Source organism: Cricetulus griseus, chromosome 4 (assembly GCF_003668045.3).
Source record: "Cricetulus griseus strain 17A/GY chromosome 4, alternate assembly CriGri-PICRH-1.0, whole genome shotgun sequence".
Classification (NCBI taxonomy): domain Eukaryota; kingdom Metazoa; phylum Chordata; class Mammalia; order Rodentia; family Cricetidae; genus Cricetulus; species Cricetulus griseus.
The window spans coordinates 170,876,577-170,889,860 of record NC_048597.1 but is presented as its reverse complement, the minus strand read 5'-3'; the positions used below and the strand labels follow the sequence as shown (position 1 = coordinate 170,889,860).

Genomic DNA, 13,284 nt, shown 5'->3' with positions numbered 1-13,284 from the left:
AATCCTTACTCCTAGCTGGGTGGTAGTGGTGCTTACCTTTTATCCCAGCACTAACGAGACAGAGACAGGTGGATCTCTGTGAGTTTCAGGCCAGCCTCTTCTACAGAAATAGTTTTGGGGGGCAGGGAGCGGCACGGGTTTCTCCTGAGCCAGGCAATGGTAGCATACGCTTTAATTCTAGCACTCAGGAGACAGAGGCAGATGGATCTTTGAATTTGAAGCCAGCCTGGTCTACAGAGCAAGTTCCAGGACAGCAGGGCTACACAGAAAAACCCTGTCTTGGGGGAAAAAAAAAAAAAAGGCTGGGTGGTGATATCACAAGCTTTTAATCCTAGCACTTGGGAGGCAGAGGCAGGTGTATCTCTGTTAGTTCAAGGCCAGCCTGGTCTACTAAACTAGTTCCATGGCTACACAAAGAAACCCTGTCTTGAAAACAAAAAAGAAAGAAAGAGAAAAAATAAATGAATAAAAAGGCTTTCTCCTGAAATGCATTCTAGGGAGGGCCTGTTGCTGGCATCCAGATCCCTGATAAGTAGAAGGCTGGTGAATAGTAACTAGAGCAGACTTCAAAAAGAGCATGGATTAATCTGGAAGTCAGATAATATTAAGGAACTCAGATCTTTCTAGTTAGATGAGAACACTGTTTGTCATAGTGTGTTATACCATAATGCCTCTATAATCATATGGGCAACTCATAGCCTATTGTTCTGATATTTAGTAGAATATTTGACATATAATAAGCTTATGGTATTTTGAGTCTATGGCCTGCAAATTTCTAAGTGGAAACACTTCTGAAGTCTTCATCAACTTCTTCTGAGTGGCCTAGTGTCCATGCGGTGCTGTCTCCATGCTCTTCCCTCCATTGCCATTCATACTTGTATCATTTTTACATAAAAACTAGTTCTCTCTCTTTTTTCCTCCAAATTCATGATCAAGGAAAGAAACTTGAATTCAGGAGGAAAAGACATGCCGTTACTGGATGAGGTTGATAAATGATGGCAGTTCATGCTTAATGGCATGTCATTTGACTTTTTTTGTTTATTTTTATAGAATGTTATAGGAAGTAGTTACAGAAGAGTACCACCAACATTGGTATGTATGAGACTAAGGTCTTAGAACAACTGAGGATGCAAACCCTGTCTCCGGAGCTTCTGTTCTTGGGACATAGCACTGTCCCTTGCCTTTCCCATAAAACCAGCTCAAGTTCTTTAAAAAAAATTCAGCATTTTTTAAGACTGTGGAATATGAACTTGTAGAGTTAATCTTAAAGGAGTTTAGGTTTAGCTGGGTATGGCAGTACAAACCTGTAATCCTTGTACTTGAAGATGCTGCCATGAGGATCAGAAGTTCAAAGTCATCCTTGGTTACACAGTGAATTGGAGGCTTGCCTGAGTTACATGAGAACCTGCCTCAAAACAAACCAAAAATAATGAAATATGAATAATTGTAGGCAATATATTTTCACAGATTTCTTCTGGGAAAACATAAAGCCGCCACTGAAGTTTATAATGAAGCAGCCAAACTTAACCAGAAAGATTGGGTAAGAAATGCCATTTCTTTCTTAGCATGTTAATGGTTCCATTTATCAAGTGGCTTTTTCTTTGGAGCCAGGGTTTCATTATGTGTATAACCCTGGCTGGTCTCAGATTCATTATGTAGAGCAGGCTGGCCTCAAACTCAGACAGATCTGCCTGCCTTCTGCCTCCATAGTGACCAGCGCTTGGATAGATTCTTAGATGATCAAACTGTCTTCTTGATTTTTTTTTTCAGCATGGCATTTCTACATAACTTTGCAGGCATTGTTGTATAGCTTCCAGCTGTTAGTGTTGCTGATACTTCCTCACTGGTCTGGTTCTTGCTGTTATCCCATCTCATTTCCAAGAGCTTTAGGAGCTGAGTTGTTTTACCTTTGGAATTTGAAAGCATCAGCAGTAGATGTCTTCACTGCATTTTTTTGTATTTTCCCCCTATCTACCTGGCAATCAGTCAGCTGTTTCTTTTGCCTTTCTTTGGGTCATGATAATTTTAAGTGACTCTTTATTTTCCTTCCATCATCTTCCCTTTCTTATTAGTGTATATTAATTGTAAAAAAACAATGGTTTTCACTGTGACATTTTCATAGTTTGATCATAGTCACCTCCTGTATTTCCTTATTTCCATCATGTATTTATATAAGTTGGGGATTATGTACAATACAAAATCAGACTAAACATTCTCTTTACAAATTAATGGATCCCCCCCCCCACCCATGAAAATCCACATCACTGATTTTGGCATTCATTTGGTAGTCCTAGAATTTCAGGGCTGAGACTTACTCAAGGCTAGTTAAATGGTGACTGCTGTAGCTCAGAAGTATTAATTCTTAGATAAGGAGCTCCAAGAAGCAAGCAAGAGCAATCCCTGATAGAGCCTGTGTTTCAGCCGCAGCCTTTAAAAGGAAAGTACCATTTAAATCTTCAATTCAGCTGGCATAGGACTCCCTAGTAAAGTGTCTGTTGTACACTGATTGTCACTTCCTATCAGACACAGCAGCTCTGTGGCTTTTAACTTGCCTCTCGTTTTCTATTATTTTACTCTTTACACCCATTTTTACATCTTTGCATTTCTCAGTCTTATCTCCCAGATCACTGTTTTTGCTATTAGCTGTATATTTCTAGTAGCCTATCCTTTCTCTTAATTTCAGTAGTTGTATTCTGATTTCTAAGTAGTTTGTCTTCTCTCTCTTCCTCCCTCCCTCTCGTCTCTCCCCGTCCCTCAGTCTGTCCTTCCCTTCCTCCCTCCCTCCCTCTTATTTGTTTGTCTGTTTGAGACAGGGTCTCACTGTATAGTCCTGGCTGTCCTTGCACTTGCTCTGTAGGCCAGGCTGGCCTCAAACTCAAGAGTTCTGCCTGCTTCTGCTTCCTGAGTGCTGGGATTAAAGTTGTGCACCACCATGCCTGGCTTTTCTTTTCTGTCCCCACCCCCCTTCTCTTATAGCACCCTCTCCAAATCTTAGTCTTGAAGTTCTGTATGTTTCCCCAATTATCTTTCCCTTTCTGCTTTCCTTTTAGTTCTTTTTATACTGTTGACTGATTCTTGCAGAGACCTTCCTATCAGAGAAGTAGATTGATTATACTAGAGAGATAGCATGGTTCCCCTTAGAGTCCTTAGGACACTATTTATTAGAAGTTTAATAGTATTTTATTTATTGTGTTCACAGGGTATTTGGGGTGGGGGTGGGGACAATCCATGGGAATTCGTTCTCTTCCTTCACCGTGGGTGGAGGGTTTGAACTCAGCTCTGTGGACTTGGCCACAAGTACCTTTACTTAATGGACCATCTTGGCAGCATTATTATTTTCTAAGTATATTTCAATCTGTTATTTTTTTTCCTCTGGGTGTGATTATTAATTTTTTATCACATCAATGTTTATTTTGTATATGTACTGTATGTATATGTGTATATGTGAGGATACATCTGCTCTGGTAGTGTAGAGGTTAAAGAACAGCTTGCAGGAGTTGGTGCTTTCCTTCAGTAGATTGTCAGGGTTGGTGGCAAGTGCTTTTGCCCACTGAGTCATCTTAGTGTCATCTCCCTTGTCTTTGTAGACAGGGTCCCATTTAGCCCAGGCTGGCCTTGAATTAGCTGTATAGCAGAAGATAGCCTTGAATTCCTGATCCCCCTGTCTTCACCTCCCAACAGCTGAGCTGAGTTGAGTCATTAGTGGCCAATGTGAACCTATATATACAGTTAGATTAGAGCTGGAAGCAGCTCAGGAAGCTCTGGGCCCTGCAGGTGAGCATGAGTAAATACACACTCATTTATTTTCTGATTTTTGTCTTTCAGAAATATTTGCACAAAGTAAGTTGTAGGTTCTGGTACAATATCTAAACTGAGATATGTCCAGTGCATAGTTGGATGTAGAGTCTTAATGTTCTAGATTATATATGAACATTTTGAAGTCAGGAACATAAAGTTAGTAACTGAAACCATGAAACTGGTTGAGATAGTCAGTTGGCAGTGAGTTGAGGATAGAGCTCAGGAAGAACAGAACAGAAAAAAAAAAAAAAAGATGGAAGTGAGTCAGGAGGGCTGGGCAAAAGGGAGGTGAAGCATGTCTGCTGCTCCATGTAGCTGAAAGAGCTCACTTGGTATTATGACTCACTTGGGACAGCAAACAGTCAGGTGTTATCTATATGATACCCAATAAATGTTTGTGGGAAAGCTTTTAGTTCTACTTTCTTGTAGTCATCATGATATTCCATAGTCTGATTCTATCAAGGAGATAATAATCCTGAATACCATTGTCTTGACTTCAGAATCAACTGCTAAGAATTTCCCCTAATGTCAAGAGAGAAATCTGAGGCTTTGGGGGATGCAGTGAATGGCAAAGTGCACACAGTGAGGGGGTGGAAGAACAGAAGGAAGTTGCAGCCTGCAGTCTAGGATTGCTAAATATAGCCTGAGATTTTTCTGCAGTGTCTGCTGCCTTAGCAGAATGTCCCTGGATACTCATAAGAGTTCTGTTTTCCTCTCCACATTTCCTGTGCTGTTCATTGTTTAAGGCATATTGATGCTATCTTCTCAAATATCACCTACAGCAGTGAGTCACAAGGTTAGGGCTCAGTTAGTATGCAGAGCATTAAATGACAAGAAAGGTGTTTCTCTTGTCTGTCCATGTACTTATAATATGATGAAGTGGAATGCATGTAAGTTTTAGAGACAGGCTTGAGTTGAGTTCTTGGTAGTGTAAACATTATTTCAATTTTAGTTTAAGAGAAATTAGAGCACTTGCCTAGCAAGCGCAAGGTCCTGGGTTTGGTCCTCAGCTCCAGAAAAAAAAAAAAAAAATTCTGTGGGGGTGGGGGCATTTGGCTGTTTGCAAGGCCAGAAGAGGATATTGAATCTCCTGAAAGTTAGGTTATATATGGGTGTGAGCCACCATGTGGGTGCCGGGAATGAACCTAGGTCCTATGCAAGAACAGCTAGTGCTTAAGCTATCTTTTCAGCCCTGATTTTTTTTTTTGTTTTTTAAAGACGATGTCATTTGAGAAATGTACTGAAATACTTGTGAGTGGAATGTTACACTGTTTGGTGATTGGTTATAAAATAATAGATAGGGTAAGGATTGGATGGTTGTCAGGCTCATGAGCCTGAGGTTTTGCTATTTACATTTGTACATGGTTAGAATACAAAACTAAAGAAAAGCCGGGCGTTGGTGTGCACGCCTTTAATCTCAGCACTTGGGAGGCAGAGGCAGGCGGATCTCTGTGAGTTGGAGACCAGCCTGGTCTACAAGAGCTAGTTCCAGGGCAGCTTCCAAAGCCACAGAGAAACCCTGTCTCAAAAACAAAAAAACAAAACTAAAGAAAGAAGAAGAAAATCCCAGCACTGTCACTTTCTGTGTTAGGAAAACTATCTAACCTCACTGAGCTTTGGTTTCCTATAAAACTAAAAAAAATATACTGATGTGACAGATTTCTTGGAAAATTAAATATATGAAAACATCTGGCATTGAGCCTACTGTATAATAGGTGATCTACCATTGATTGTTTTGTTGTTCTAGAAAATGTGGAACAAAACACATTAAACTAGTTGTCTGTGTTCCTGAGACAGGGGTGCATCCTTACCACTTGTAGGGTGCTGGGCCATTGCTGCCTTCTATGAACACTTTTCTTAATCCCGGTTTCTTTTCTAAAGCTGCTAATATCAGATTTGTTACAAAGGAATTCCAGAGATTTCACAACATTTATGGTCAGAAGACAGATTAGTCTTACAGTGAACTAGTATCTAAAATTTCATCTTTCTTTTCTGCAGGTCCGAGGCTGGCAAACTCCTTTTTTTGTAAGGAACTATTTAGTATACAGTCATTACATGTATTTATGTAGTATTGCAGCTTTTACACTTACACAGCTACTTAACTCTGTAGCTCTGGTTCTAGTGTAGAAGAGCCATAGGAAGTAAATATTCTGATAAAGTGTAATTTACAAAGGAGAAGAATGGATTTGCCCCCCTGACTTCTGCTATAGATTTCAACAGATTAGCCATAGTTCTGGGAAGACTCTGTCAGCTCTTTTGCATCTTAAAATCTTTCTTTTTAAATTTTATGTGTTTGGGTGTTTTTGTCTGCATGTATGTCTGTGCACCACATATATGCCTGGTGCTTGGAGGCCAGAAGAGGGCATGTAACTTCCTGGAACTGGAGTTACAGATAGGTTGTGAGCTGCCATGTGGGTGTTGGTACTCAGAACTCAGTTCCTCTACAAGAACATTCAATGCTCCTAACTTCTGAGCCATCACTCCAACCATACATTTTATAATTGTAATTATATATATATACACACACACACACACACACACAGACACACACTTAGGATTTTTTTTGTAGAATCACGTGTATTTTCGAACACAAAAAACTCCAACTACAGTGTTTAACTGCTTACTGTAGACTAACTCCTCACCACTCTCCTTTCTTTTGTGTGTAGGAGATCTGCCATAACCTGGGAGTGTGCTATACTTATCTAAAGCAGTTCAGCAAGGTAATTCATAAAAATGGTGATGGTCGTTGACTGGAATTCACTGTGGTTCATTTGTCACAGAAGAGCCACTGTCCACTGTTGGTTCTGTCTGCTTGGGTAGTAAAAATTGCCTTTTATAGTTATTGCCGTGTTAATACTTGTCATTACTCATTTCCCCTACTTTCTGATGATTTATTTATTTTTATTTTATGTGTATTGGTGTTTTGTCTGCTTGTATGCATGTTGTGAGGGTGTCGGATACCTTGGAACTGGAGTTATAGACAGTTGTGAGCTGCCATGTTGGTGCTGAGAATTGAACCTGGATCCTTGGAAGAGCAGTCAGTGCTTTTAACCACTGAGCCATCTCTCCAACCTATTTTTTCCTACTTTTGATTTAAAGGGGGGAGGGAATTCTAGACTATCAGTGGCAGTCCAGTTGCCTTCTCTCTCCTTTCTCTCCACCTCCCATTAAATGTTCTAGTATAGAAACACATGTACAGTTAGACACGTATCAAAAAGTGGACCTTCTCAGGGCTGGAAAGTGAATTTAAATGGGTTGAATTTTGTTTTATGATAAGAATTTTTTCTGATGTGAATTTATATTTCACTCTGACAAACTCTGTGTTCTAAGACTTTGAACAGTTCTCAAATTAAGAAATAGATACCTGGTTTTTTGTTTTGTTTTGAACTAAAACTTGGAAATTTTTTTATTTTACTATGTGTTTGGTCTGAATGTATGACTGTGTACCATGTGTGTACCTTTGGAGGCCAGAACTTCAGATCCTCTGGAACTATAGTTATAGGTGGTTGTGAGCTATCAACTGCATGTTGGGAATTGAACTCTGGGTCATCTGTAAGAGCAGCCAGTGTTCCTAACTACTGATCCATCTCTCTAGCCTTAAATACAAGTCTTAATTGAGGAACAGATGAGTTTTTTAGTGTTCCCGAAGGGTACTGATGGTGATTATAGTTTCCTTCATAACCTGAGGCTTTGTCCTTTTTTTTTTTTTTTTTTTCTTCCACCAAGACTGACTCTCAAATACTAAGGCTTTGCAAGATCACAATATAACCTAGTCTATCTTTCAGGGTTATGACAAATATCTGCATATAGCAATTGGAGTGTAAGAATTATTTTTGTAAGTCATATATAATAAAATATGTATTCAGTGGAACACATAAGTTTTCTTGAGGAATCTATAGTTTTGTATAGCTGATTAAATTTTTCTCTTTGGAGACTTTTTGATCAAGTACATTCCTGTTCATAGTATAGCTAAGTCTTGAGAGGGAGGATTAGTCTTTGTACCTGTACTTCGGTAGAGAGTTATATTTAGATTTATTATAATGCCTAACTGGCTAAACAAACACAACACCTGGCATTTATAGAAGCCTTCATTGAATCAGTGAATGAACAAAAGTCTTTTTTAGCCTACTAAGATGTAGGCTCCTCCAGAGCAAAAAGTTATTTTATATTTGCTCTTTGTTGTATGGTGTTGGAGACTGAATCCAGAGCCTCTACAAGGCAGACACAGCCATAGCATTATTTTCTTGTTAACTCTAGTGTACCAGGCGTCTGGACCAGCAGGCCCACAATGAGTACTTGTTGAATGAATAAATAAGAACAACTTTGGTGTTTATTTGCTTTCACACTATAAAGGCAAACAGTCCAGCTGGAAAGGTTGTGCAGGTAGTCAGGAGTGTAGGTGGGATTGAGTTTGCAGTGGTATTCTATACTGTACTATGATGTCCCTTTGGGGTTTTGAAGTTTAAGTCATTAGGTGTAAATACCAAACAGAAAACATCAGAAACGATCAGAAACTTGATCGTTGCATATGAGCTCAGCGAAGCCAGCTAGGCTATGCTTGTTTTTTAGGTGGTAAAAGCTATTTTCTGAGACATGATGTTCCCACATAAGAATTAAAGCTGTGCTTTCACATTCACCATAGAAGACCATTGTCCTTCAACAGTATTGATTTGGTTCTCTTTACTCCATTAAAATTTAATTAGGCACAAGACCAATTGCACAGTGCCCTCCAGCTTAACAAGCATGACCTGACTTACATAATGCTGGGGAAGATCCACTTACTGGAGGGAGACTTGGACAAAGCCATTGAGATCTACAAGAAAGCAGTAGAGTAAGTGTCTCTTTTTCTCAGACTCTTAACGAGCGCGTCCACCCTTTTAACATTGCAACATGAAATTATCACCTACAAAGTTCACCCTCAAGAACTGCACAATTGAATAACAAAAAAATTATACACACATGCGCAAACACACACCCCTCAGTTTTCTGTAAGTCTGCCATTTTTGTTGGGACACATTCAGAACTGTCATGGAACCCTTGCAGCCCATGGACACACATTGGACACACCTACTGGAAACAATGAGAAAAGCAATGGAACAGATATGTAAACTCTTAGGAGAAGAGATTGTTTCTTTTTTCTGTAAGTGTCTGTTCTAGGCTAGCTGCTTCACAGGCCAACTAGTGATTTAGGTTCCTTAGGTGGTTATTTTCACCTGCATGACTAAAGGTGGGTAACTTAACTGTAACATGTATTCTAGGCCATATTGAAGCTAAATATGGAGTAAGCATCTCTACTCTTAAATAACCCTAAAATTGTGCACTTTTTGAAATTAGGTAGGAGCACACAGCTGCAAAGGTGGGCATGCACTAGGCAAGAATTTGGGGTCAGTTGGTACTGTGATCATCTAGTTTAATACTTTATAGCAGATCCTGTGTTCCTAGAGATGACATTAGGGACAGAAGTCTCCTAGCTCAGTAACAGACATGTGCTTTTATTAGTCTAAGACCATTATGTCTTATATTTTATCTTTTTATGCTGAGGATAGAATCTTGCCCATGCTTAACCAAACACAAGTGCTACAACTCAGCCTCACTCCAGTCACAATATCATGGGTTTTGTTGCTGTTTAAAAAATACCAAGGTAACCTGTTAACCTGTTGATAATGGATGACTGAATTTCTCATGCTACTGTCCCAAGTTTCCTTTCTAGGGACACATGGAATCTTTTCTGTGTAGTATTACCTTGTTTAATTTATTTATTTTGAGATAGGATCTCAGTAGGTAGCCCAGGCTGCCTTGAACTTACTATGTAGACCAGGTTGGCCTGGAACTTACAGAGATCCTCCTGCCTCTGCACCTGGCTTGATTCTTTTAAATAGAACAGCTGTAGTAAAATGCTCAGGTGTTTTGTTTGATCGCAGAATAGAATATGTGTGACTCATGAACTAAAACTGTGAACTGGTGTAGAGTACTGGTCACTTCTTAGCTGCATCTACCACAGGTTGAATTTCCTGGCTATATCAATCATAGCACTGCTTTATGCATTTTATTTAACCACATTTTTTGACAAAATAATCTCTTGTGGGGGCTGGACAGATGGCTCAGAGGTTAAGAGCACTGGCTGTTCTTCCAGAGGTCCTGAGTTCAATTCCCAGCAACCACATGGTGGTTCACAACCATCTGTTATAAGATCTGGTGCCCTCTTTTGGTGTGCAGATATACATGGAAGCAGAATGTTGTATACATAATACATAAATAAAATCTTAAAAAAAAATCTCTTGTGTTTGGTAAGCTACAGCAATTTCTATCATCAAAAAAGGTCAGGCTTATGTAGACAAGTAGGAAGGATCCATTGAATAAGTCAAAGGCTTCTGTAATGCTGGAGAGTAGGCCTGTTCCTGACCCTTGTCCTATACATTTTGACTTAATACACATGAACCCCAGTAAGGGTACTGACAGTAACAACTCAAGAGACTTGAGTCACTTTCCAAGGAGAAAACCAGACAGTTGAGCATTTGAGATGGTAGGTTCAAGACCCAAAGCTCTGCAGAGAACTGTTCTTGGCAGGGGAATACATACTGATTGAATCAGAAGAATGGGAAGCACAAGTTACATATGTGATTTGGGAAGGGACATGATCAAAATGGATCCTTACTACAGAAAGATTAGAGGCAAATTCTCTATTGCACTGAAAAAGCTGTTTGCCAGCTCAGGCATGGGTTGGGCTTTGGAGGTTCTGGACTTCCTACAAGGAATAAGCATCCTCCTTTCTTTCTTACAAGCAGGAGACAGCTCCTTGCTCTTTGATGCTTTAACCATTGAAATTGATGATCCTATATTTAGATGGTCTCACCTCTGTTGCTTTGGCTTTTTGACAAAGACAAGTATCAGTGAGAGACTGAGAAGGCAGATAATACTTAGGTGAGTGTCCAGGGCTGGAATGTGCCCCGCTGATGTGCCTCTGAAGTAGCTGGAATGTGCCTTTCTTCTTTTGCTTAGTTTGGCAGGTTAGTTTCGAGAGCACAGTGTCAGGGGCCTTGAGTCTTAAATAACACAGGAAGTAGGCTGCCTGCCATTATTAAGCACAGGGAAAGTGGCAAAAAGACTTCCCAAGAGAGGGACTAGCATAACTGTGCCCTGACTGACTTGGCTTAAGTTTGGTTATTTTCAGTGTAATGAGTTATTCCACACAGTTCTTCTTTAAGGTTGCTGGGTTCTAAGCCCCATTACATTCTGCTAAGCAGGTCTTCTCTGTTGCTGGGATTGAGATGTTTTGCTTTTGAAGGAGATTGCCAAACTGCCCTCAGAAGTTTACATGGGAACAGAAGAGGTTTAATAAAGGGTTCTGAGTGTTGGCAATGGGACAAATGGCTGTCCAAGTCTGTATCTCATAACCATGGTTTCCTGTGAGCATCTCTATGTTACAGGTTCTCGCCAGAAAATACAGACCTTCTTACAACTTTAGGATTACTCTACTTACAGGTAATGAAAACTGTTTATTCACACACTGGCATTAGAAATGCTTTAGGGTTTGTATCTATGGTGGTTTCCTTCATTTTTCTATTTGGCACATTTTGCTAACAGTCACAGTACACACATGAGCCTTGGTTTGTTTTTATGTACTAAAGAATTAACATTGGCTCAAGTCATAATTCTATTTCAGCCTAGTGTAATTAGGATATATATATATATATATATATATATATATATATATATATATATGAATGAAACAACTGTGTGGTATGGGGGCCGTTATCTTATTTTGGGGGGAAAGGAAGAAAAAACTGATACATTTTTACCACTTTGTGGGGCTTTGAGGCCAAGACTGTTCCTGTTTGTTCATCTTACTATCTAAGGTCCTGCAGGAGACATGAGTAAGGGATAGAATTTTAGAGAGGAAACCTCCCCTTCCCTTCACATTCCTAAGTGTAGATGGGACTCTTTAAGTCTGCCACTTCTGTCCACCTGAGTCCCTGAAGCCCCACATCTCTGACTGTCTTACCCTGCCCACCTACAGGTTCCTGCTCAGCTGATGTGCCTCTGAAGTAGCTTTTATAACTACTGCTTTAAGAAGAACCAAGGGTTTAACTCTGGGTCCTCTGGGCTTTGTTGTGAACATGCCCAAAGGACATGATGCTAACTACCACAGTCCCAGCCAGGAGGCATTAATATTGATCAAAAGGAGTGTTTCTGAAATGGTTTTTGGGCAGAAGATATTTTAACCTTATTAGGAGAAAAATAAGAAAACCACAAACATGGAGATGTATGTTTTATTTGGCATACTGCTTTTTTTTAAATATTTTTTACATTCTCATCCCAGTTCCCCCTCCCTCCTCTCTTCCCACCACTACCACCTCCCATCTGCTTCTTGGAGAGGGTAAGGCCTCCCCTAGGAAGTCTACTAAGTCTGTCCCATCATCTCATTGAGGCAGGACCAAGGTATCTCTCTACCCCCCACACCCCTGTGTCTAGGCTGAGCAAGGTATTTCTCCATATAGAATGGGCTCAGTTTGTGCATTAGAGTTAGATCTTGGAACCACTGCCAGTGGCCTCTCATATATTGTCCCAGCAGCACCATTGTCACCTATATTAAGGGAGTTTAGTTCGGTATTACGCAGGTTCCCCATTTGTCAGACCTGAGTCAGTGATCTCTCACTAGCTCAGGTCAGCTGATTCTGTGGGTTTCCCCCTCATGGTCTTGACTCCTTTGTTCCTATTATTGCTTCTCTCTCACTTCAATTGTACTCCAGGAGCTTGGCCCATTGGTTAGTTGTAGATTTCTGCATCTGCTTCCATCTGTTCCTGGAAGAGGGTTTAGCTTCTCCAGGCTTGTAGGTTGTAGGCTGGGTATCTTGCTATATGACTGGTATCCACTTATAAGTGAGTACATACTATATTTGTCTTTCTGGGTCTGCATTACCTCACTCAGGATGGCTTTTTCTAGTTCTGCCCATTTGTCTGCAAATTTTAGGATGTCATTATTTATTATTATTATTACTATTGGGGGTGGTAGGGTCAAGAGAACTCACAAATGACTACCTGTTTCCATTCAGGGTACAGTTGGCCAGACTCCAGAACTGACATCTGCCCCCTGAGGTAAATCCTGTGGTTTGCTTTCTTTCAAGCTCGGTGTTTACCAGAAGGCATTTGAACATCTTGGGAATGCACTGACTTACGACCCTGCCAACTACAAGGTATTGCAGGCTATGGAACTACAGAGCCTTCCTATAGATGGTCCCATGACTCTATAGATGATCAGACCCTAGGAAATAGGGGATAGGTTTCTCATTTTAAATACCCAAGAAGTTTACTTTGTGTGTATCTGTATGTTGGTGCTGGGGAACAAAGCCAGAGTTTTGTGTGTTCTAGGCACACTAAGGTACATCCCTGTCCCAGAAATCACCTTTTATTTATAATTCGCATTTTTAAAAGTTAGTTTTGGGGCTAGAGAGATGGCTCAATGCTAAAGAACACTGGCTTCTCTTC

At 40.2% G+C, this 13,284-nt stretch overlaps 1 protein-coding gene across 4 annotated transcripts in view; it reads left to right on the top strand.

The window, feature by feature from the left end:
• Bbs4 (Bardet-Biedl syndrome 4) overlaps window positions 1–13,284 on the top strand; it is a 33,773-nt gene that overhangs the window by 14,076 nt on the left and 6,413 nt on the right. For 3 of the 4 annotated variants that reach the window (XM_027414895.2, XM_027414896.2, XM_027414892.2), the window contains 5 exons: window positions 1,468–1,540; window positions 6,465–6,518; window positions 8,502–8,629; window positions 11,226–11,280; window positions 12,924–12,992. In XM_027414895.2, coding sequence (XP_027270696.1) covers window positions 1,468–1,540; window positions 6,465–6,518; window positions 8,502–8,629; window positions 11,226–11,280; window positions 12,924–12,992 — 379 coding nt within the window. The remainder of the gene's footprint in view (window positions 1–1,467; window positions 1,541–6,464; window positions 6,519–8,501; window positions 8,630–11,225; window positions 11,281–12,923; window positions 12,993–13,284) is intronic. The other variant, XM_027414894.2, reaches the window with a different exon arrangement.